The 23,959-nt window shown below is 38.1% G+C and overlaps 1 protein-coding gene across 4 annotated transcripts in view; it reads left to right on the forward strand.

Moving 5' to 3' along the window:
- STRN (striatin) overlaps positions 1-23,959 on the forward strand; it is a 73,818-nt gene that overhangs the window by 1,818 nt on the left and 48,041 nt on the right. For all 4 annotated transcript variants that reach the window (XM_030035037.2, XM_030035040.2, XM_030035038.2 and 1 more), the window contains exons 2-4: positions 11,951-12,054; positions 20,664-20,737; positions 23,199-23,277. In XM_030035037.2, coding sequence (XP_029890897.1) covers positions 11,951-12,054; positions 20,664-20,737; positions 23,199-23,277 — 257 coding nt within the window. The remainder of the gene's footprint in view (positions 1-11,950; positions 12,055-20,663; positions 20,738-23,198; positions 23,278-23,959) is intronic.

Genomic DNA, 23,959 nt, shown 5'->3' on the forward strand with positions numbered 1-23,959 from the left:
AATTCTGCCAGGGTGTTACTAGTAATAACACTTTGCATGTTTATAGTGCCCTTCAATAGAAGCTAGCATGCCATTCTTCCTCCTCCCTCCTCCCCCAAGTATCCCTCAAAAGCTTGGTAAGTGTTATGGATGAGACAGGAGGAAAGAAGTAGAGTATTTAAACTATTTGCCAAAGTCGTGCATTGTCAGTGGCAGAACTGGGAATATAACCCATTACAAGTTGTTTGCTTGAACGCCTTTGGCTCTTTCCAGAACATCTCAATAAAGTTATAATTAGCTGTGGCTGGCATTGCCACAAGCTGTAACAGCATTTATCTGCTGCGGAGTCATGTTCAGAAAGGTGCAAAATTCTTGGCTGTTTCTGTAGTCATCAGGCGTTACATCTGCTGTGACCATTTGCAGTTGAATGTTCTTTGATCCATGTGAGAGGTTTGTGTTAGGGGTTCAGCAACTACAGGATGGCTTTTAGAAATTGTACATGTACAGCTGAAGGATGAGCAGTGTTAATTAAAAACTGGTTCCGTGCTCCTTCTGAAGCCTTTTGTTGGCCTATATATTTGGAAATGTTTAACAGAATAATGGAAATTTGAGGTTGGGCAGTTTGTCTCTCTTGAGTTAAAGGTGCAGTGCTCCTGATTGTACTTCACTAGTCGTCTCTCCTACGTAAATTTCAGTGTTAGATAATAGCTCTCTTGGGAGACTGTGTGGCAGAGGATCTGTTTTGGATGGTCTTCTTAGTATCCTGTAATTTTTTTCTGCAGTTCATCTTGTTTCTTAGAGGTAGACTTTTTTTATATCCAGTTGCTTACCTGTCATGATGTTTAAATACTTCAGATACTTTATGCCACAGTATTACCATGCTTGACACTTGCTCTGTAGTTGTTGGTTAGTTAAGCTATATCCTCTCTCCAGAAAACACCTTGTAAGTCAGACCCACTGTGATTTCCTGTCTTCCTTTCGCTCTCCTCTGGGCTTCTTTTTGTTTTCTCTTTTTCTTTTCCTTGTAATTAATTGTGTAGAACTAAATGTGACATTCAGGTAGCCTACCTTTCTGTTGCATTATGTGATGCTTGTTTGCGTGGCACACACCTAAGTTTATAACATATGTGAGTTGGCAGGCCAGGCAGCTTACTCTCTATTCTTAGTTACTGGTCTAGTACTGCCTTTCCAAGGTTTTTCTTCCTATCAAATGCCTATATTTTGCTTTCCCTGGCAAATATTCATGTTTACTCTGATTTCCTAATTATTTTTCTTGAACCTTTGGAAATTATTATTGCCTCTATTTTATAATCTTCCTTATTCAGGGTGAAAGAGGACTTCAATATTTATATCTAAGCAAGTATCATTACTAAGCTGTGTATTTCAAATAAGAATGAAAATGGATTCACACAGAGTTCCTGTAGATGCTTATCTGCTAATTACATATTTCACTTTTAATGCTTGCTTTCTGTTTACGGTCCTTTGACATCTGTAGATTGAAAAATTATCCTAGGAATAAACTTTCATGATGCCCTGTGAAGTAATTCACTAGAATAAATACTAAAATTATTAATCCTCATTTTAGTATTCACAAACTGTGTCTTATAGCATTATCATTTATTTTCATATCTTTTCAGAAATGAGTAATTTTCCTTTTCTTAGGTTCTTCTAGCAGCTGCTTGGGAGAGTTGACAAGAAGGGGTTTCCTGTTCTGCAAAAGTTTTAAACTTAAGGGGTTTTTTTCATTCTGCATTTTCCTGGACTGTGTTTCCGAGGCATTTCAGAGTTGTTGTTATGTATTGGACAAGCCCATCCTAAAATAGCCAAGAGTTTGATCAAATGCATATGCAGGGCACTGAAATTCGTATCTTTGCTTGAGGCAAGCAGGGTTTGAACTGCCTCCCATATTGGTGTCTTGCCTTAACCATACATCTTCTGACTGGTTGGGGGTGATTCTCTGTTATGGATGCCATTTCCTTTTAATTAGCCATCTGCCACCCCTGGGAGAGAGCAATGGGGACTCTGCCCCCACGGCTGGGACCCCCGCAGAGCCGTGCGCTGCTGATGCACATCCTTGTCCCAGCAAGCGTCAAAGCTGTTGAGCTCTGCTGCTTCTGGGCTGGATGAGCTTGGAAGGCACTTGTGTGTGTGTGTGTGGCTTTTGTTTTGACTGGAATTTTTGTCTTTGCAAGCAATGCATATGTTGCTGTGGAAAGTTGTGCTTCTGACAAACATTTTTCTGGCAAAAATGCTGATTTGCAGACTTTGGCATTTCTCCGCATTTCACAAATGTTCTAAATTGTGACAAACTGCTATGCTGTATGTAACTGCGTGTATAGACACCCCATATCCTGCTAAGGAATTTTATACTTCTTGTCCTCTTTCCTGCTAAGGTTTTCCTTTCTTCTAACTGGTAACTGTTTCTTGAGAGTAGTAGACTGCTTTGGAGTAGTGGGACCTGATAGGTTTACCTTAAAATTATTTTTCCTGGGTAAACTTTCCTTTGAAAAGGTTTGCAGGGAAATTACGGAGAATGGGTGGATACAATGTGCTTGTCTTTCCACAGCTTTGTTAAAAATATTCCTTGTAAGACAGTGCCAAAAGAAAAAAAGAAAACAAACCCCTAAATGATAGGGAAAGAGTTAATGAAATGAGATAAAATGTGGTGAAATGAGGTAAAAAGTGGTTAAATGATAGCAGACAACTGTAATAGAAGGAATATGATGGAAATAATAGGTAAGCACTTGAGGTCAGTTATGGAAGTCAGATTTAGTAATGTTAGCTCTCTGGAGGGGGGTCATGGATGGTGATCTTCCCCCTTGCTGCTGCTTTTCTGAGGCAGGAGGCAGGCGGTGAAACCAGGCATGCTTCATGGTAAGATTGTCCTTGGAGATAGACAAGTTAAAGTAATGAGGAGAAGGGGCAAATCAGGCAGATGGCTGTGGCTATTTATAGTGTGGTTTAGGACATTCATTACTTGATTCGGAAATAGTTGATATTTACAGTTTGTTGGCTTTTAGATAACGGTCCTTTTATTGGATTAAGTTTCTAGTTAAAAATTATTCTGATAGCTAGATAATTTGAAAATATTGTTCAGAGAAAAAGGATTGAGCAGTGAGTTGATGAAATCAGTTATTTAGTTAATAGAAAACTCCTAAAAATTTGGTTTGGCCAATAAAATAGAAGATAAAATACAGTTTGAAGAAGTTTTGTATAAGATTTTCAAATATGATGGTGTGGGTCGAATCTCTGAGATTCTCTGTGAAAGATGAATTGGCAGAAGTGCTGTAGAAGTCTTCGATAAAATATTTTTTCGTATAAGGCAGATGTTACTAGGAAAACAGTGATTAATGTTAAATTCCTCTCCACACCAGAAGGACAATAATCTCAACTTTATTGTTTTAAATACATCAGATAAATCAAAAGAAAGGTGGAAGAAAATGAGCCATGGTCACAATAGTGAGGCATGTTTAGTAGGGGAAGATGATGCTAAATGGGTCTCAGTGACTACCAGATATCATTTCTTTTGCTAAGTTTTTTTAGCAAACTTTGTAGTTGCCAAATTCATGTGAAGCAAAGAGAAGCTTCTGTACTCTTCTTTCCTGTTTGCTTATATGCATGTTTGCCAGCTAATCCCAATATGCTCATTGATAAGCTGTCATGGCTTGTTTTATTTAAGCCAGGAGGACTGGTGGGAGTAAATGTTCAGTGACGAATGAGCTGCATTATAGAAATTTGTAGCTTTTGTAGAGAAGTAGTATGTAACTACAAACTGATGAGACTGGTTCATTGCAGGTCTGCACCTGATTTTTATAGTTGTTTGATTTTTTTTTTTTTTAAATTGCATAAATGATCTGAGCATTTCCCAGCATCAGATTTTCCCATTCTTCTCAAATCTGTTAAAGCTGTAATTTAGTTTAAGTGTAATGACAATGTGTTTCCTAAATGGGCCTAACTCTTTTACGAAAGTGCTGCTGTAAATATTGATGTGGCATGGACAGGGAGTTTTGCAATGTTACATTGTCTCCAAGTGGTCTTTAAAGCTTACAGACGCTTTTGACAAAGTTATACTTTAAAAAAGAAGAGGATTTTCTGATTTTCATGATTTGGTATAGAATTATTGAATTAAGCAAAAATGGAATAAGTTGTTATATTCTAGGTGGAAAACTTTGGTTTTCCTTGTCAGGTTAGCATATGGTGAAACATCCTCTGTGTCTTCACTAATGCACGTTTATAATTTAAATTGGTATTTCTGCATCCTACTCAAGTTGTAGCCCTCCTTTTTCTGTTGAAGGTCTTGTCTTATGTCAGTTTTATTGCCTTGGGGGTAAGTAACTTTGCATTGTTTGAACAACAAGTTGCAAATGTAACTCGGCCTCTATTGACATTTCTGTAGACACTGAAACTTTATTTACTAATTCTAGAACAGGCTGCATAAAATTCCCTAAGGAGGATCACATTGATCTCCAGAGACTTTTGGTTCATCTTAATTTAATGCTAAAAGAAGTAAGGCTGTACAAATGCCAAGCCTTGACTAAAATTGATACCCATAGACGGTTTTCTGAGAAAATAGGTATTGGTCAGCAATCTACTCACATATTTGGCTTTACAAGGCTGCCAGGCCTTGTCAAGTCCTCCTTTCAAAGTTCCTTAGCCAAAAAGTGGCAAGAATTGACTTAGAAGTAGATGAAGGATTGTTATGTTTTGTTTTTAAATGCTGAGAAATGCTTAGATACTTGAAACTGCTCTTCTGAATCACTTCAGAGTGCTCAGAATCCAAGCTTTGCAGACAATACACTAGAAATAAAAATACTCTGAAATGTGGAAACAAAGGTTCACTTTTATCATAATGACCTATTCTGTATGGGCCTGTAGATGGATTCATCTAGAAGATGTTATTTTCCTGTTTGAAAAGAGTTTGTTATATGCTAACTAATATTGAATATTTTGAAAATAACCCAGTGACAAAGAAGTTAAATTAAAGATCACAGTGTGGAAAGACTGCATTTTTTCTGCTCTTAGCCAGGAATATGTTTCTGTTTAGGGCAGTCACACAGGGCAGGATTGCAAAAGCATCAGAACAAAAATGGCATGCATGATGTTCATATCCAAGCTTGTAAACAGGAGGTGAGAATGAAATCAGTTATTTTTGTATCTGCTTCACTGGATGCTCTGGTCAGTTCAGGGTGGTGGTGCATGCTTGAATACAAGGAGTAGCTGCTCCTGGCTGTAGGAGCGAGAAACGAGAATGTGCCAATTGCCTTTGCAAATACTCGTGTGGTCAAGTCTGGTTCACTCCTCTTTTTGTTACCAAAGCCAAATCTAAAAATCTCCTCCAGATTTCTTCTCTTGTCTTACTATACCCCAAGTGATTCATTCAGCCTGTGAACTTCCATTGTCTGAGTTTAAATGTGGGCCCTAAGTCTGTTTATCAGTTCTGCTGCTGACTGCTGTTGCTGCATTTCTGCCTTTCTTGTACAGCAAGTGGAAAGCAATTAATTTGAGCATTTTCAGTTTGGACTTTGGCTCATAATACATGATTATTTTGTGCCGTGTCATTGCGGTGTTGCCTATAGAATTACATCAGGTTTAAAACTTGCTCTCTATTTGTCCTTAAATCAGTCTACATAGAGCATGCTCCTGGGACTCAAAAGAAAAAAGAAAAGTAGTTAACGCTCACCACTTACTTAGTGTACTACAAAAATGACTGGAGGGTTAGAGAAAATTTTTGCTTATGAAGAATGATTAAATTAGCTGAATATACGTTGCTTGGCTAACTGAGCAAGTATTTTGATGTTAGCAGTTGTTAGAACAGTGAAAGGCAGCACTGAAGAGTGGATATGGCTATCTGAACAGAGATCTGCCTGATAAAACACTTCAAACTGCAGAAAGAAAAGTGTTCCTGTTGGTTGACATGCTTAAATTAGTAATCAAGGTATTGCCAGGAATAAATTACTAAATAATTTTTGATTCTGGATGATCTATTAGGAGTTTTGAATTCAGTGATAAGAAATTGTTTTTCAAACAATCTTTTCAAAGAAATGAAGAATGTAAGTAAATGGCTTTTTCAACCAACTTTTTTTACTGTAAGCTAAATCTTTGATCTCTTGGATGGTTTAATTTTTTCAGGGCTTAGCTCTGATGCCAGTTTTAGGACATCTCTGAGAAGTCCAGCAAAAATAATTTGCCAGTAGCAGATTGTGCTGGGCTTTAGTTCCATGAGGCGCTATCGTCCAGTGTGAGTGTGCAGGCGACAAACGGGATGAGGCGCTTCTGTGCGGGGTGGAGCTAAATATGCCTCAGTGCCTGCCACTCGTTTCAGCCTGTGGCCCCACTTCAGTTTTGTGTTATCTTAAATGGCTACAGGCACTTACAAAAGCTTCCTAGCCTCTCTTCGCATGGAGCGCTAGTTGGTGTGTGTTGCAATGTTAAGGATGGTGCCTGAAAAATTGCTTGCCAGTTGTACTAGACCACTGATATTTCCCTTCCCCCTCCCCTGTACCTGTGTTTTATGTCCTCTCCTCCTACCCCCTGGGCTTACCTATGCTTATTTACAAATATACTTAAATATGTAGTGCTTCAGTGAGCCAACTATAGTCTAAAATACTGAGCACCCCCCAGCCTGTGGAATTGTTCTGGCAGGTCTCGGTAGACTGGTTAGCACAACTGTTCCAGGCTGATTCATCTGTATGTGTGTTTAGTTATTTTAGCTATCTACATATTTTTTGCAATACTTTTCTTGCAGTTTCTTCCCCTCCCTTGTTCTCTTTCTCTCAACCTGTGAAGACCTTGTTGTTGAATTACGGAAGCAGTATATACTGAATTGTGTGTCTTAGTAGCTCTTACTTTGTCACATGATGCCTGTTGACCTTCAAGTGCCCATAAATTTGCAGTGAGGTTTACTTTAAAATATTAAGGTAAATATTTTAAAGAAAATAATGGAAAGGCTTCTTATAGTTCTTGAGTCTTAGGAACTAAAAAAAATAATTCACCTTTTAACTTGAAATAGCTGTAAAATTCAGGAGCTGATAGAAGTTGATACTAAACACGCATTGTTTGTTTAGCAGCGATAGCATTGTTTCTTTTTAAACGTTTTCTGTTAAAGGTAAATATTTTTTTAATCTCTTGCTGTTTTGTAATGTCAAGGTGTCAGCCTAAAAAGGTGTGCTGATGTGGTATACTTTTTAACATCCTTGTCGTTGTGGTTGCTGATTCCAGGAAGCGTAAATTTCAGTTTACTTTTTCAAACATTGGTGAAATCCAGATTTATTAAGATCCAATTTCATTATTTGATTATATTGTTATGGCTGCTAAGCTTGTATGAGGTAGTCAACAACATTTAAAAAAAAGTTGTTTCTAACCCAGTGCTACCTAAAATGTTGCCTCATCCTTTTGTCCACTTTGCAGTAATGTGACCTTAGAGTCTTTTGGGGAATTTTCTAAAACAACAATGTTGTTGCCCATGAGATTTTTTTTTTTAATGTAAGAACGAATGTTATTTTTAAAATCTCTCGGTAAAGAAGTGGAATAGTTAAGATAGTTACAGTGCTATTAATTTAGACTGGATACTCATAAAACTTCTAAGTTTTGTTGCAGTTGGCAATACTAAAAACTTTAATGAGATAAAGTAGAAAAAAAAATAATACTGGACTGTACGGTTGTAGCTGAAATAGACTGTTCCAGGCATCTCTTGTCCCAGTATTCCCAACGTCCAATGGGGTTGGGTTTTTTGTTTGTTTTTGTTTTCTCCTGACTCTTTTGATTTTAATTTTACAGTTTAGCTGTAATACAGTAACTTGTAGCATTTAGCCTAGAATAAACTTGAGGCGGACTCTGCCTTGATTCCTTGCTGCGGATCCAGCGGGGCCAGGTGCTTTATGGAGACAATGTGCCCCACCCATAAGGCAAGGAACAATCTGAGTTTTTGCTTGATCCCTGTAGGTGGTTTAGAGGTTTGCAATGACTAGCTTACAACTTGATGCATTTTAACCTTATTAGCTAGAAGGTCAGTTGTCGCAGAACCTGTTTGTTGGGCATATTTGTGAATTCTTGAAATTTTTGGCAAACCTTCCCGGGAGTGGTCAAAGCATAAGTGTAGGACAGTGTTGCAGATCATTCAGATTGGAAGCGATCCTCCTTTGCTCTCCTACTCCCTCAGGTAGCGCAAGCTTCAGGTTTGATTTGCACTAAAGCTGCAACAATGGGAAGTGGCCTGTAGAGTCTCAATCTATTGATAAAATTCTGTTTACGTCCGAATTACAAGAAAACTGTAGTTGTACAGTTCAGTTATACTTTTCATCGTATTTAAACCCAGACCTCTTACACTTTAAATGTTTGCACAGACATTAGACAGGTGTTGGCTAAATATTTTGATTGGAAACGGTGATCCTAGAGTTACCACTGTTATGTTCTAGAGACTGAGAAAATACTGCTAGATGTCATAATTTGTCATTTTAGATATTTAAACTCAGTGTACTCATTTATTCAGTTTTCATTTATACTACAAATTGTTTCATTTATGGTATGAAAATTTAGGTTCCTCTGCATGTTTTCAGTTAATTGCCAAACATTGCAAAGAATGAAATCTGCTTAGGACATAGGGACTGTTACAGTATTATCGTTGGTATAAAATTTCAGTTATTTTAATGCTGTCCTTATGTGCATTACAAATAAGCCTGAATATTATCATTAAGAATTTTTTCAATAAAATTGAGCTTACAAATATAACTGATGTTTTGTTGTCTGCTGAGGCTGACTTAATTGTAATTATCCAGTACTTATATAAATGAGGGATAAGGGTTGCTAACATCCTGTGGGAAAGAGGCGAAATATTCTCCTTACTTTTTGTATATTATGAAAAAGACCAAATGTAAGCATTCTCATTTTCAGAGCCAGAATTTCTCAAAAATAACAAGTATTGGATATAAGGATGCTACTTAGAAGAAAAGCATGAACTATGCTAGAAACTGCACAGCCTCCAAGGAGAAAGCAAAATTATTCTCAAGCCCTGTGGTGCACTTGTCGGTTTCTTGATTTGCCAGGAAAACTGCCAATCTGTAAAGTATATAGTAACCTTGAAAAATCCTGGCAATAAGCTTGCGTAGGGCTGGAGAGATGGCTCTTGGGCCGCGAGTTCCACTCTGTTATTGCTGCATGCGTTTCGAGTAAGAAACACATGAATTTCTTGGAAGTCCAGGAAAAAGAAAAGTTATAAGATATCAGTAAGAGCATTGGCATACCACTGACAATAAAAGATCTTCAAAGAATCAGTTAATATTTCTTCCAGTGCTCTTTCTTCCTGTGCAATATGTGTATAATACTTACAGCCTGCCAGTGGCCCCGAGGAGGGAGAGCACAATCCTTTTGCTTCATGTTGAATCATAAGATGTAGATGCTTCAGGTCCAGAGGTAGAGTTAGGAACATTATTTACATTATTTTATGCGCTTAAGAAGCTTCTGGGAACAGTTTTGAATTTTGGTTCTCAAATGGTTAGTCAGGGAAGTCACGGAGCCAGGCCTGCCCTGAATCAGAAGTGTGACTCTGTTCATTTTCACATGAAGGAGGTGTTGTATGATATTTCTTAACCAAATCCATTTACATCTCTCTCTTACAAAAGTAAGCTATCAAAACTACTGAGCAGTTGCATTTTTTTTCGTTGTTTAGGCTGCTACCAGTGGAAGATGACTTTAACCTCAGTTGTTAGCATGGAAATGCTGGTTTGACCTTTGTAGTAGAGCAGTGCATGAGCCAGGCCATTACCGGCTGTCCTTTGCCAACCTGCCAGGTAAAAATGCTTCATTCCAGCCTGTTCAGTCAGTTCGTTCTTAGCTAGAAATTACTTGCAGACAGCAGGTCACATCATAGATCACTTCGGCTTGTGTTCTGATGGCATTGGATGATCTTTTTCATTCAGCCAAATGCAATTTACATCATGTTGTACTGTTTTTTAATAGTGTACTTTGATGTTCTCTCACTTTTTGGCTTGAAGGACACTTGTTTATTTCTGCTGGGCCTATGTGGAGGCAGGGAGAGAGAAATCACTATCACAGTGCACTAGTACATGCATTATAATCTGGGTGTCTGTACAGTTACGTAGTTTGCAGTAAATTGTATGTGCTTGAGGTGTTGTTCTTGTTGCTGAGAGATATGGTGACCTTGTTGAGTTGACATGCTTCCTGCACAGTTACATTCTTCAGGGTAGGAAATGCTGACTCTAAAGACACCATTTCTTTCTTCTCTGTCTTTCCCTAAACCTGAGCATAAAACAAATGTTAGAATTCAATTGTGGTTTTTTGTTCATCCCAGTTTAAGTGAGAAGCTCGATGCCAGACTGACAGAGACCTGTCCTTTGATTCAGCTGAGGGTTTTTTGGCAAATACATTTACCCTAGTGAATGTGAAGACTGACTTCATTGGAGAGTAGCCAGTGTTTTTCACTTGTCATAAACTGGCTGCTCTAGTTGGTGACTGGTGGTTAAGGATTATTCAGGTGTCTGTCAAGCTGTTTACTAACTGTACTTGAGCAATGAAATTATGTCAGCTGGTGTCATATTTTAGATCAGCTGCTGTAGCTGCCCACCAGCAAATGGCCTTTTGGAGTAAGATTCATCTTGCCTGATCTCCAAAATTCAACCGAGGTAGTTGTGTGGATTCCCTTTATACTTGGTGGAGAGAAAATGGCATTTACAGACACTATTTTTCTCATTTTCTTTAAAAATTTGAAGTCAGCTAAGTTATTCTTTAGAAGTGTCTGTCTCCATTAACTAAGATATCTGGTGATTGCATGCAAGGCTGTGGCAGGTGAGGAGAGGATACTCCTGCTGGTTTCTTCCTCACTTTCACTAGAGATTGGTACAGACTGCAGTACCTACAGAAAACACTGCTTATAGAACTGCAGTGGGCATTTCTATAAATGAAAGGCTTACTGCTCTTCATGTTCAACAGCTGATGGTCTAGACCAGCTGCTTTTTATCCTGTTTGTGCTTCTCAAGAGGCAGATGAGATACTTGGAGACTTAGCTGCAAAGGTGGCAGAAAGCTTCTGATCCTGAAAATGGCAGGTGGCTTGCAGTGCAGGGGAGGCTGGGGTCTGCCTGTAGGTATTTTTGTCTAAAAGTGTATTAGTGAGTTGAGAGCACAAGAACCTGCTTCTTATAATGGACTTGATTTGAGCACGAGGTACAAAAGCAGGTAGTTCTGCCTTTATGATTAGGAATTAATATCTTGTATATATCAACATTCTCTATTTAAAGGAGATTTTTCACAGGCAACTAAATACTTATTCTCTGCTGGAAGTCGATAAAGGTTAGGTGTCTGTGTTCCGCTTGACTTCTATTTACTTCTATACCATTTGTCTCCTGGTCTCCCTCACCAAAATACCTTTCCCTGTTTTCCATTTTTTCTCTCTTAATTACAGTATTTCTGGAGAGCTTTCTTTAACATATTTTAGTAAGCATTATAATTAACATTTGACATGGTATTACAAGCAGGGTTTTATTTTTCTTTTGGCTGAACCTGCTGTACTTCAGTTCTTCCACCAGTATAAAGTATCTAACGTATCTATAGAACAGTACACTAATTATATACTACTTCAGTTAGTGAGCAGAAATACTTTATCATGTTCTGCTTATTGTTGGTAAATGCTTTTATCTGATGAAGGCTTTTTGCATGCTTATTTTATCTAATCTTTTATTGAATATTTAGCGAAGAGAGGAAATAAACCCTGTCAAACAAACTAAAATTGCTTTATTTGTTATCTTTTTCTATTTTGATCTGTAATGAGCATGCAGTTTAGAAGGCTTATCTATGCAGTGTTTTGTCTAAGTGTTTAATGTTTATGAAACACATTAAGCCAATTTCTTTTGAACTGTACAAATAAATTTTAAAATAACTTGGGGGAGACACACACACTTAAGAGCTATGCTGAATGGTTTTGAGGAAGCAGATTCTAAACTGAACACTTCCTTTTGCAGGCCCAGATCGCCTTTCTTCAAGGTGAAAGAAAAGGACAAGAAAATCTGAAGAAGGATCTAGTGCGAAGAATCAAAATGCTGGAATATGCACTTAAACAGGAAAGGTATGCTGCTTTAGTGATAAGTACATGATGAAGAAATTCTGAAGAGATACTTTCTTTTGCCTTTGTATTTGACAAAAACAAGAAATGTTTCTTCTGTATATATTCAGTTCTCAAATTGACAAATATTATTATACTAATAAACCTAGTAGTGTAAATGTCCGCATTACGGTAAAAACAATAGCTAACATAGTATGGCTCCAAAACCATGCAAATAAAACCCGTGGTTGATCAATGATGAATACTTTTTTCTTGGTAAAATTTCACCTAGCTGTATAGATTATACCCCAGAATTACAGTGTATTCTCTTTTTGTTAAAAGTATGAGCTTTGTTTAATAATATCTGGCAAGTGAAATCTTGAATAACTGTCTTCAGTCTCATAATTGCTGGTTTTTAATCTTGCTAAGTTTTTAGTCTTTTCAGTATGATAGGCTCTACAGGAATATCTTCTGGAGTCTAATTGTGTGAGAAGTGAAAAAATGTTTGTGTTTACCAGTTAATCAAATGTCTGTTTCTTTGTTCACGGGGATTTCAGTAGAAGTCCCCAGTCTACTTTACAATTTTATTCTTATATATACTTTCCTGTTTTTCTGATCTTTGAGGCAAACAAATTGTTTTTTTATCATGTTTCCAGAAGTCTTTGTGTTCAACTGATTTATTTTAGGCCAAGTTTAGTTTTAAATTTTTTTTTATTAGTAAAATGTCATTTAAAATTCTTGACCAAAGAGTGTATTTATGGTACTACTGCAAAGCAATCATTGCTTACATACCATTTTCCTATTAGATAATCCCTACTTACCTTTAAGAAAATAATCCTCTTTCAAATAGTTTGTATTAGTAGAAATAAGATTAGAAATATACACATATGCAAATGAGGAATAGGATGTTGCTGCTAGGTAATTTAAAAAGGACACTAATTGTTGTACATCACTGTATTGCATTTAGATTTTCTCATCTTATATGGGCTGCTGTAGCACGTGAGACATGCCTTGCACCATCTCTGGTAGCCACCAATTCATCCGCTAGCATGGAGCTGCAGCTACTTTCCTGGCCAGCAGTAGCTGCAGGGCTCCGGCATACTTGCTTTCTCTTTGGGGAGGTCTTAGAGGAGTGCTTAAGGTAGATACCCTTTTTGCCCAGGCCTTGTTATGGTACTGATCGTATATCAAATAGCACACAAAAATATCAAATGTATGCATAATGGAGATTGCAGTTTATAGCTGTGGAAAGGCTTACATTTGGGGCCTGACTATGAAGATTAGGGCCACTTTAAAAAGACAGAGGCAATAGAGTATGTTCTTGTTCAGTTAAAAATATGCTCTAAGGTATATAAATTCAGTAAGATTTCTTGCATTTCAAAACTGAGGGAGCTATTCCTGATTACTTAGCGATATCTCTAATACTTCATGTTTATAACCCAGGTAAATTAGCTATTTATCTAAAATTGTCAGACTGTGTAAATACATTTCCATGTGCTATCAGAGAAGCTTTTTAAGATTGATTTTTTTTTTTTTTAAGCTTCCATAGGGATAGTGAAAATGCCTCCCAGTTGCATTCAGTAAAATCCACCTAAATTAAGACATTTAAATCTTAATGCATCAGTCACTGTCAGGATTAGGAAAAAACACCTGGTGGTTTCTTATTAGCAGTTTTTACATAGATATCTTTTATCTTTTGTTGTATTTTTTTCTGCAGTGTATGGTATTAACCTCAGTTAGTTACACAGGTCAGTAGGCTACAGTCAGCTGATCCAATCCAGTTTGACAGTTTCAGTATGGGTGTGCAATGGTTTTTAAAGTAAATATGATACTTGTGAATGGTGTGTGCTGGAGACAGATATTTATAAGAGTTTGTGGTTTTAAACAGCAGTATTATTTGCCAGTTCCTGAAGAAACAGTCTTGTATTTCTGCTGGAAATGTCTCCCAGGAAGTGTTCTTACTTGATACTTAAGAGAATGGCAAGATACTGGGCTTGGAAGCATTGCTGTCTTTCCCAGCATTTTCCTAAATCAGCCATCACCCAGGTCAGGCAGTAGTCAGTTGGGATGCTGGCTTTTTCCACTGGGATCTCAGAGCTGGAAAGTGAGATCCTACAAGGTAGCAGGAAAACATTTCTGGTCGAGTTAGGGGAAGGTTGGTGTGGGTGGGAGGGGGCAGGGAAGCATTGCTGTGTTTCTTCATTTCTGCCCTGGCCTTGCAGCATACCAAATCTTTCTTAGCTAGATGAAATAAGTTATGGGTAATGGGACAGAATATGAAATTGTGGCCCAGAGTAGTCCATGTTCGCAGTGCCTTCAGGAAACGATGAGGAAGAAGTGAGCTACATTGGTTTTCTCAGATACATGCGCTTATGAGCTGCTGTTCTGTATAGTGGGTGTTCAGCATTTCTTTTGTTAACCAAATATTTTCAAAGTTTACTATAAATAAACAACTTTGGAAGCATTGTCATTGTTCTCTATTTCATGACACTTAGGTAGTTTCACTGTGGGTAAGGTAGAAAATGAGTTTTACTTACAGATTGTCAACTTTTTCTGACATTGAGTTTAATGTTCGGTCTTTATGTTAGTAACTGTAAGATTACCTTTTTTTTGGATGTATAGGAAGCCCACTTATTTCTGCTGAAGAGTCTTTAATATACTAAATAGCAAAGAGCTTTGAAGGAGGTGGTTCATAGTTAAGCACTATCCTTTGTTCAACAGCAATTTTGATGTAGTTTTGCCAACATCCAGTAGATTGCAGTGTGAGGCTGTTCACAGTTGAGGGTTACTTTTTATTACTTTATCAATACTTGCTCCACCACCAGTAAATTGCATTGTTTCCTCTGGATTTTTGGGAGCTAGCTGAAATGTAGTACTGTTTCTTTCAAGTACATGTGCTATTTCATCTAGTCTAGCTCATTTCCTGTCTTAACGTATTTCAACCGAAGAACTGGACTCCTGAGCCATGTCTCTAGAAACACTTGATTTAATTTTATGTTGTTTTCTGCACTGGTGTGTCTGATCAGCGTAAGGCTGGCGCCTTCTCCCCTGGGCAGAATATCTTGCCGTGCTGTTCCTGGCAGTCATTCTTGTTTATGTCTCTTGGTTTGGCGGCGGCTCCCAGATCTTCTACGGATGTTTTGGCAGGCGCTCTCAGCACAGCTGGATCAGATGCTTCAGGTCTGGCGGCAGATATTTCCAAGAAATAGTGGCCTTTTTGATCAGGATCAAACTTGTTTCTGTGTGAAGTATTCAGAAAAGTTTCACTGCTCTCAGTCTTAGGAAATTTAGAAGGATGAAAGTTTTTAGTGTTTTCCTAAGCAGGTCTTGAAGTGTTGTGGCAGCCATGTTGAATGTCTCCAAGCTCTGTTTGCATAGAAGACACGTAGTTTAAAGAAAATACTGCTAATCAAAAAAGGAGAATTGTGTGGTGAAGTGCAAAAGCCAGAGTGGTGGTAATACTCATACTTACCTGAGTAAGGGCATCTACCTGGTAACAGTTTCACAGCCTAAAAATGGCTTTCTTCCAAACAACTTGGAGGCTAGTTTTCAGATGGAAAACACGTTCTATAAAGCTGTATCCTTCAGCTAGTTATTTTCAAGTAATTTTTCATTCTCTGCATACTGTTAATAATTCAGATGTAATTTTTGGAAATTGAAGGTAAATCATCCAAGTTGAACAAGTTTCAGATAATAAAGGCTCATCTTTGTCATTTGTTTCCCTCCTTCTTCCCCTGCCCCAAAACCACTGTCCTTGTTTTTCACCACAGGATACAAAGGTTGGAGAAACTTTTTTCTTTATACTTATTTACAGAAAAAATACGTTTGCTCTTTTTTGTGATAATAGTATCTCACTGCTGTGTTGTGTGAACTGGAACTGTGTGAACTGCAGAGGGCCAGTCCAAAGCTGTTAACAAGTGGACTATGTGATTTCTGAAAAAGCAGAGAAATTAAGCATGACGGGTGGGCAGGAGATGTTCTGTTATTGTAGAAATAGATTAAATATAAAAATGCTAATGGAATAAGCTATATTCAGAATTTGTATAGAAAGGAATTAAAGTTTCTTTTGTGAGAAGTTTCATAGCCTTTGGTTGCAATGTGTGTAACTGAATGGTCAAGACTCTCCGTTCTAGTCTTGGAGTCTGAGTCGTTGTGTTCAGCCCTTTCCTTAGTGTGCTGTGGAAAAAAGGTGATTGTTTGTCTTTCATACCTGTGACATTTTCAGCTGTACTGTAAGAAAGTTTCTAATAATAAATCTCATACTTGCTGCCTGAAGAAGAGTAGAAAATATTTCCCTGATGGACTGTTAGCTCTTGATTTTTTTTTTTTTTTTATTTTTTATTTTAAATATTCCTCTGAACTTTAGAAGCTGACCATAGCTGAAGGTGAGTTCACCGGGTCAAGTACTCTGACTTGATATTCATGTTTCTGTTTCACATCTAACTCGTGTCTTGCTCAGATACCTGAACTTATACTAATTAATTCTAATTAATTTCGGTTTGACTTTGGCATTGGTTTTTTTGTCATTTTGTGCAGGCAAAGGTCTATGGCTTTTTGTTTTTAACTTTACCAGCAGTATTAAAAATAAGGATTGCTGTTGGGGATTGTCAGCTCTTCAATTGCCTGTCTTTGTTAGGACGTGATTCTTCTGCCATCTTTGTATTTCTACTGGTCTCTGCCTGTGATATACAAAGTTAAATCTTCTGAAAGATGAAATCTTAGTCCAATTTGGCCTTAAAATAAATTTAAGGGCCAATGGTGTACAAGACCATGTAATCTAGGTTATCCTCTTGAAGTAAAGAAGAATAACAAAGGCTTTAAAAACTGTTGCATTATGAGGAGGAACCAGACTAATAGTTTAGAATGTGGATAGAATGAATAACCTCACTTTGCCGAACTGATTTTATAATGCCTTTAACGAGGGGGAAAAACTTCACTAAGAAGATAGAAGGCTATTATTGTTGATTTAAGAGGAGAAGAAATTTAAAAAATGAGCATACACAGATTTAACAGATTGGAATAAATATACAAAGAAGTTTAAAAAAAATGCAGGCTGAGTTATTGAAAAATGGATTTTGGAGGGCAGGTGAGAGATCTGAGGAATAGGAAAGGTACAAGGAATGATCCTTTCAGTTAACCTAGCAAACATTTTACTGTGGTTCATAGGGTGAAAATTATTAACAAAACTTTGATAAGAAAATCAGTGAATGCATAGAGGATAATGGAACCTTATATAAGACCCATGAGCTAAAAGCAAATGCCTCCTGCCACAAAACTAACTGCTTTCTGAAATGTTTGCAGGAATTGAGTGCAGTATAGGTCACTAATCCAGACTAAAGTAAATTATGAATATTTCCTCACTTTAAGTCAAATCAAAATGGATTAAACATTAGGAACACTTGAATTGATGACTGCATGAAAACTTGAAGTTTTTGACAAAGTGTAGTGTTAAAAGTTGGTGAGGTAGATTACTGACAGAGTAGAGGATTTCTTAGTTCTTGGTTAGTCATTGCTTTTTATTAGTGATGTGGGGGAAAAAGTATACATAGCATCAGTATTTAACAATAATGAAATGCAGTTGTTTTACCAGGGTAACATCTCTCTGCTGGTGAGATGTAGGAAACAGATAGTTGGAAAAGGAAAAATTAATATTTTGATTGAGCATTCAGCTTTAATTTTGTTCTCTTCTTGGTTATTCTTTTCAGTACTGACCAAAATGTTTATTGTTGTTAATACATTTCAAGTGCATCCTTTCTCCTTTCGTTGCTGGTTGCTGCTCAGCTGAGTTAGTCATAGTGCTCTAGCTCTTGAGGAGGAAGGAAGTCAGTTCCTTCGTCTGTCTTTGTTGCTATACCTAAGAGGCATTTCTTTACTCTGCACTTACCCTTCTCATCCAGAATTAAATGTTTATTATAATTAAAATGCAGCTGGATTAGTAGGAAACCAATACTGTCGATACTGAAGCATAAGAACTAGCAAGCATTGCTTCCCTCAGCACCATTTGGTTAGAAGTAGTATGTTTTCTTGATGAAATAGGAAAAGGCAAAAGAAAACAGTAATGTAATGAAGATGTCTGAGAAGCAATCAAGAGGCGCGGGTAACTTGAAAAAATTATCTACAGTCATTCTTGATACAGTCATTCGAGCTTAGTGAGACCTGCCTCGTACAATTATGAAGTGTCACACCCATTAATTTTTTTAACAACAAATTTTAAGTGGAAGTGTTCCCTTGTGAGTAGTGGAACTAATGAAGCTGATTTTCATGTTGGTGTATGTGAGGGTTTTTTTTTTCTTTTTGTCTTTTGTAGCCTGTATCCTGCTACCCTACACGTAGCTCCGTACATTTGCATTGGAGCTGCGTATGTGCATGTGCTCGTTGGCTGTCCCACTACCATCAGGCTGCATGCCCAGCTGTGGTAGGTTGACCTTGGCTGGACACCAGGTGCCCACCAAAGCTGCTCTATCACTGCCCTCCTCAGCTAGACAAGGGAGGGAAAATATAATGAAAGGCTGGTGGGTTGAGATAAAGACAGGGAGAGATCATTCACCAGTTACCGTCACAGGCAAAACAGACTCAACTTGGGGAAATTAGTTTAATTTATTACCAATCAAATCAGAGTAGGGTAATGAGAAATAAAACCAAATCTTAAAAACACCTTCCCCCCACCCTTCCTTTCTTCCCAGGCTTAACTTTACTTCTGATTTTCTCTACCTCCTCCCCCACAGCGGCACAGGGGGATGGGGAATGGGGGTTACGGTCAGTTTGTCACATGTTGTCTCTGCCGCTCCTTCCTCCTCGGGCAGGACTCCTCACACTCCTCCCCTGCTCCAGCATGGGGTCCCTCCCACGGGAGACAGTCCTCCATGAACTTCTCCAGTGTGAGTCCTTCCCACAGGCTGCAGTTCTTCACAAACTGCTCCAGCATGGGTCCCTTCCACAGGGTGCAGTCCTTCAGGAGCACACTGCTCCAGCGTGGGTCCCCTGTGGGGTCACAAGTCCTGCCAGAAAACCTGCTCCAGCATGGGCTGCTCTCTCCATGGGTCCGCAGGTCCTGCCAGGAGCCTGCTCCAGCGCGGGCTTCCCATGGGGTCACAGCCTCCTTCGGGCATCCACCTGCTCTGGCGTGGGGTCCTCCATGGCTGCAGGTGGATATCTGCTCCACCGTGGACCTCCATGGGCTGTAGGGGGACAGCCTGCCTCACCATGGGCTTCCCCACGGGCTGCAGGGGAATCTCTGCTCCGGCACCTGGAGCACCTCCTCCCCCTCCTTCTTCACTGACCTGGGAGTCTGCAGGGTTGTTTCTCTTACATGTTCTCACTCCTCTCTCCAGCTGCAATTGCGCAGTTTGTTATTTTTTTTTTCCCCCTTCTTAAAACTTATCCCAGAGGTGCTACCACTGTTGGCTGATGGGCTCAGCCTTTGCCAGCGTCAGGTCCCTCTTGGAGCTGTTGGCATTGGCTCTGTCGGACACAGGGGAAGCTTCTAGCAGCTTCTCACAGAAGCCTCTCCTGTAGCCCCCCTGCTACCAAAACCTTGCCGTGCAAACCCAATACACCAGTGTTGCCTGAATTCTTCCATGCCTTTTGTTCAGGGTAGGAACTAGTACGAGTGCTGCTTTTCTACCCAGTTATGAGTGTCTACAAAACTTTATAGGGAATCGGGTTTTTTTTGAGTCATCTAAATTTTCATGTTTGGCAGAAAACAATCATAGACACAAAAGTTACAGTGAGTGCGAGAAGGGGCGAAAGACTGTGAAACTGACTAAGGCTCTCTTTGTTTCACTTTCTCTGCTACTGTGTTATAAGATTACTCTAATGAATCTTTAATAACTTATATGTGCATTTGTTATGCTGTACTACTGGCGCATTATTTAGTGTGTTTAAAATTTATAGACACTGAGTCTGTAGGATGAAGCTTTTCAAATTAAAAAGTGTTTTCCTCTTTCTTCTACCTGCTCTTATTGTCATTGTATAGCATGCTTTGTGGGGTTTATTACAGTAGGCCTTCTGTAGGCTAATTATTTTTGGAAGAGAAGTCTCCATTTTCAAACTTGGTCAAGTGTCAGATCTAGCAGCTTTAAGAGAAACTGGTGTAGACAGGCTGCTGTCAGTATTAAATCTCATTTAGAATAGTTCTAACCGAGGGCCTGCTGCTGTTGGAAAGCACAGCATTTCAAAGAATAAAAACTAAAGTTTGCTTAATTGAGGTGACAATATGAAATACAACGTAGATGGCACTGAACTGACATGGATAATAAAAATGTTTCATAGTGATGGCTAAAAAAGAAAGGGCGGGGGGGGGGGGGGGGAAGATGGGGAGGGAAGCAGAGAGAAGCCCATGTCCACAGGGAAGGAACCTTTTCTGTAGCAAGGACATTTTGTAAAATCTGCAGTCTACTGATCCCTGTGTTTCATCAGTATTCACTTTGCAATTACATGTCAACCTTGGAAAAAATAGTTAAGCAAAATTACATATCTGAAGTCCTGCTGAAATTATTTGTTTTGTTTTGTTCCTAGCCTAGAAGGAAGGAGTGGCTTTTCAAGTGAAGACAGGTGACATTTATCTGTTTAAAGATACCCTTTAAATGTGCTAATAGTTTCTTTTCTTTATTTCTTTTTTTTTTTTCTTTCAGGGCTAAATATCACAAATTAAAATATGGCACAGAATTGAATCAGGGAGATATGAAGCCACCAAACTATGATTCTGGTAAGAATTTATTAAGAATGAGTTCATTACCGGCATAAAAGCTTAACTGTGGTTTGTGCAAGTGCTGAAATGATACTATTGATAAAATAAGCTACTTAATGGAAGCAGTGGGAATAGAGGTAATTAATAAAGATTGTGTTTGACTCTTGTAAAATTAAAAGTATATACTAGTGCTCTGAAAGAGTCTATTAGTAAATCAAATGAGCTTAGATCTAAAAAGCCCCAAACTAACAAACTGCTTCTGGAGAGAATAATTTTCTCTTCCTTAGTAATGTGTATGGATATTTTGGAACAGGGAGATACTAGATTTATAGCTACAGAATCCTTTTATCTTTGAATAATTCTTCTGAATTAAAGAGTTAATGGCAAAGGACATGAAATGTATAGTACATAATTTTTGGTTCAGTTACTTCAATGGTGTTCCAGGAGAAAAATAATGAAAGTGCATATTAGACGTAAGTGAGAGTTTGAGAGTGGGGACTTTAGATATCCTTGGGTTTTGTAATTTCTCAGGATGCAGCTATAGCATGTTGCTCCAGTTTCCAGCTGAGGAATGTGCAAGGCCTGGCTTGCCCAGCAGAGCTGTAGCCAGTGTATTACTTCTGCAAAGTGAACATTAGTGGAATTACCTTTGTTAAAACTCCGTTATCCTGATTTATCCCATTGCATTCTATATACGTAGCTGTCAGAAATGTACACTTTTGTTCTGTATCAAATGTGGACTGATTAGAAGCATTGTTATCATGCTTCTTTGGAGTTGTCTTTGATAGATACTTGTATGCCTGTGTCTCCCCCCCTGTCCTTGCTCCCTGCCCCTGTTTTTCCTGCCCAGTCAGGAAAAAACAGGGGAGTGTTTCTTGTAGTTCTTCCAAATGGGTCCTTGTTGTTTGTTTTCTTTATGATCTCTTGGGGAGTCAGTAATACAGTTTAGAAGAAAGAGTTCAATCTCCTGATAAAAGGATGCCTTTTTTTTTTTTTTTTTTTTCCTGCTTGTGATATCTTCTGGTATTATTTGGTCATAATGCAAGTCCCTTCATTCTCATCTCTAAACTGCTGTTACCACTAGCAGTCATCAGTTTTGAGGAGAGTAAGCAAAAGAGAATTCTTGCCTGTAGATATACTTAATAGTGCCTTTGGAAGAAGGGGTTTTGCTTTTGAAAGTAATTTTCAGGCAGATTTATTTCAGTCATATTTTAATTCTTATGGACTGTGCTTTGGTAGTTGTGCATTGGGTCCAGCTGTGTTCAGTTGTCATCAGAAAATCATTGTGCAATTGATTATTTCCTATGGTTGCTATTAAATGGATTTGTGAATTTGAGATGGATAAAATTCATATGGCTCTCCTTGCATGTGAATTCTGATTAGTCTGTGATAGCTTCTTTGGGTGGGTGGTGGGTGTTTTTGTGTGTGGTGTTAATTCAGTTGTTTAAAGGTAAATGACTTCCCAATAAGGACAATAGCTTTCCCACATCACATATCAAATTACTCATAGGATTATACCAGTGGTTTTTTCTGGTTCTTAATTCTTGTTTACACAAGAAGATTGTTCATCCTGCAGTGTTTGGACCCACAAGGGTTTCGAGTTTTGTAGAGGCTTTCATAGATAATGAACCAAGATCTTTTATCTTGGGAAGCATATGCTTATGTATCTCCTGGAGGAGGGGAAAAAAACCCCCACCATCATGTAGTATGAAGCTATGTGTGGAATAAATGTGTAGCTGTTGGTTGCCAGCATTGAGATAGGTTTCTCACCAGAACAGCCACATAATTTTTTTGTGGATTTTCGTGGAATAGTACTGTTTAGATACAAAGTTATGGTTGTGGAAAACATGATGAAAATTTTTCAAGAGCTTTTCAGGTTAAAAAAGAAACAACCCCTGTTGTATCTGTTTTTTCCTTCCACAAAACTAATACAAATATGGATGAATTTAAAGTTGATGTGAGTAGGTCTGTTGGTTTTATGTTGAACGGTCAAGTGTTAAGGAAATTGGTTGGACGGTAAGTGGTAAATAGATAACATGCTGCAGTTGCATTTGATATTGTTAGCAGTTAAAGATGATTGTACTCAAACTTAAATTATGAGCAGCAATTATACTGGAAGGTTAATGCAAAAATGGAACCCCAGATTGTGTATGTGATTATGTGCCCTTAAAGAAAAAGGAGTAAGATGGGGCTTTTTTGGATGTGAGACAGAAGGGAAGGCACTGATGACTAGTGGAACTTGTTCTTATACAGTAGGATGTACCTGACAATCTTTATGTGCATGTAGTACTACAGTTATGTGCTATGTGCATTTTTTTCTATCTTGATTGATTATTGATGATTTGAGTCTTTTATGTTGTTATTAAACCATTCCTAATCATTTTAAGACAAATCACATTTGTCTTTTCAAGTGGATGGGCATCTTTTTAAAAATTAGGACAAGGAAAAGGAATGTTCGTAATTAAATAATCTTTTCCAGATGAAGGGAATGAGACAGAGATTCAGCCACAACAGAACAGTCAGCTAATATGGAAACAAGGACGGCAGCTGCTAAGACAGTAAGTGTTGAAAAAAGGACTTGAATAATGAATGCAAGGGAAAGAATCTGGTAACGAAATGTGATGATGGTGGTGTTTGATTTTTTTTTTTCTGTTAGATTTTCCTTCAAGATAAGTTAGCGCGTGTGATGAAGTTCATTCAGCTTCTGCCCTGCTTTTCCTAGGTTTTTGAAAAATTTTAATATTTCAGAACTTCAGAAGAGAAGCCTTGTCAAATCACAAACACCTAATCTCCTTTGCTTTTCTTTCACTGAGTATAATAAAACAGTCTGCTTGGGAGACCAGTGGGTTGTGACACTCTGCAATTCTTTTTGCAATTAAAAAACAACACATACAAGTAATTCTGTTAAAAGCTATGAAAAATAAAAATAACTGGTGTTGGAGAGGGATAAGTTTTGTTTTCACCTGCTCGAGGTGCAGAAAAGACTAATATCCAGAAGGTTAGACTAGAAGTTTTCTAATTCTCAGTTCGTCTCAATGAAGCAAATGTCTGTTAACCTAAATTAGTATTTGAATTGTGGTCATAATGAATTAATTAATTTCCAAGATATTTGGTCACATTTTTGTGTGGGTTTTTTTGCCTTGGTTATAACCCTTGTTTTAAATTGAAGAGGTCTTTTAAATACCTCTCATCAGAGTGTCTCTATCTGTTTTTTCATGCATTTGCCTCATCCCCTATGCT

The sequence above is a fragment of the Aquila chrysaetos genome, chromosome 13, assembly GCF_900496995.4.
Source record: "Aquila chrysaetos chrysaetos chromosome 13, bAquChr1.4, whole genome shotgun sequence".
Taxonomy (NCBI): domain Eukaryota; kingdom Metazoa; phylum Chordata; class Aves; order Accipitriformes; family Accipitridae; genus Aquila; species Aquila chrysaetos.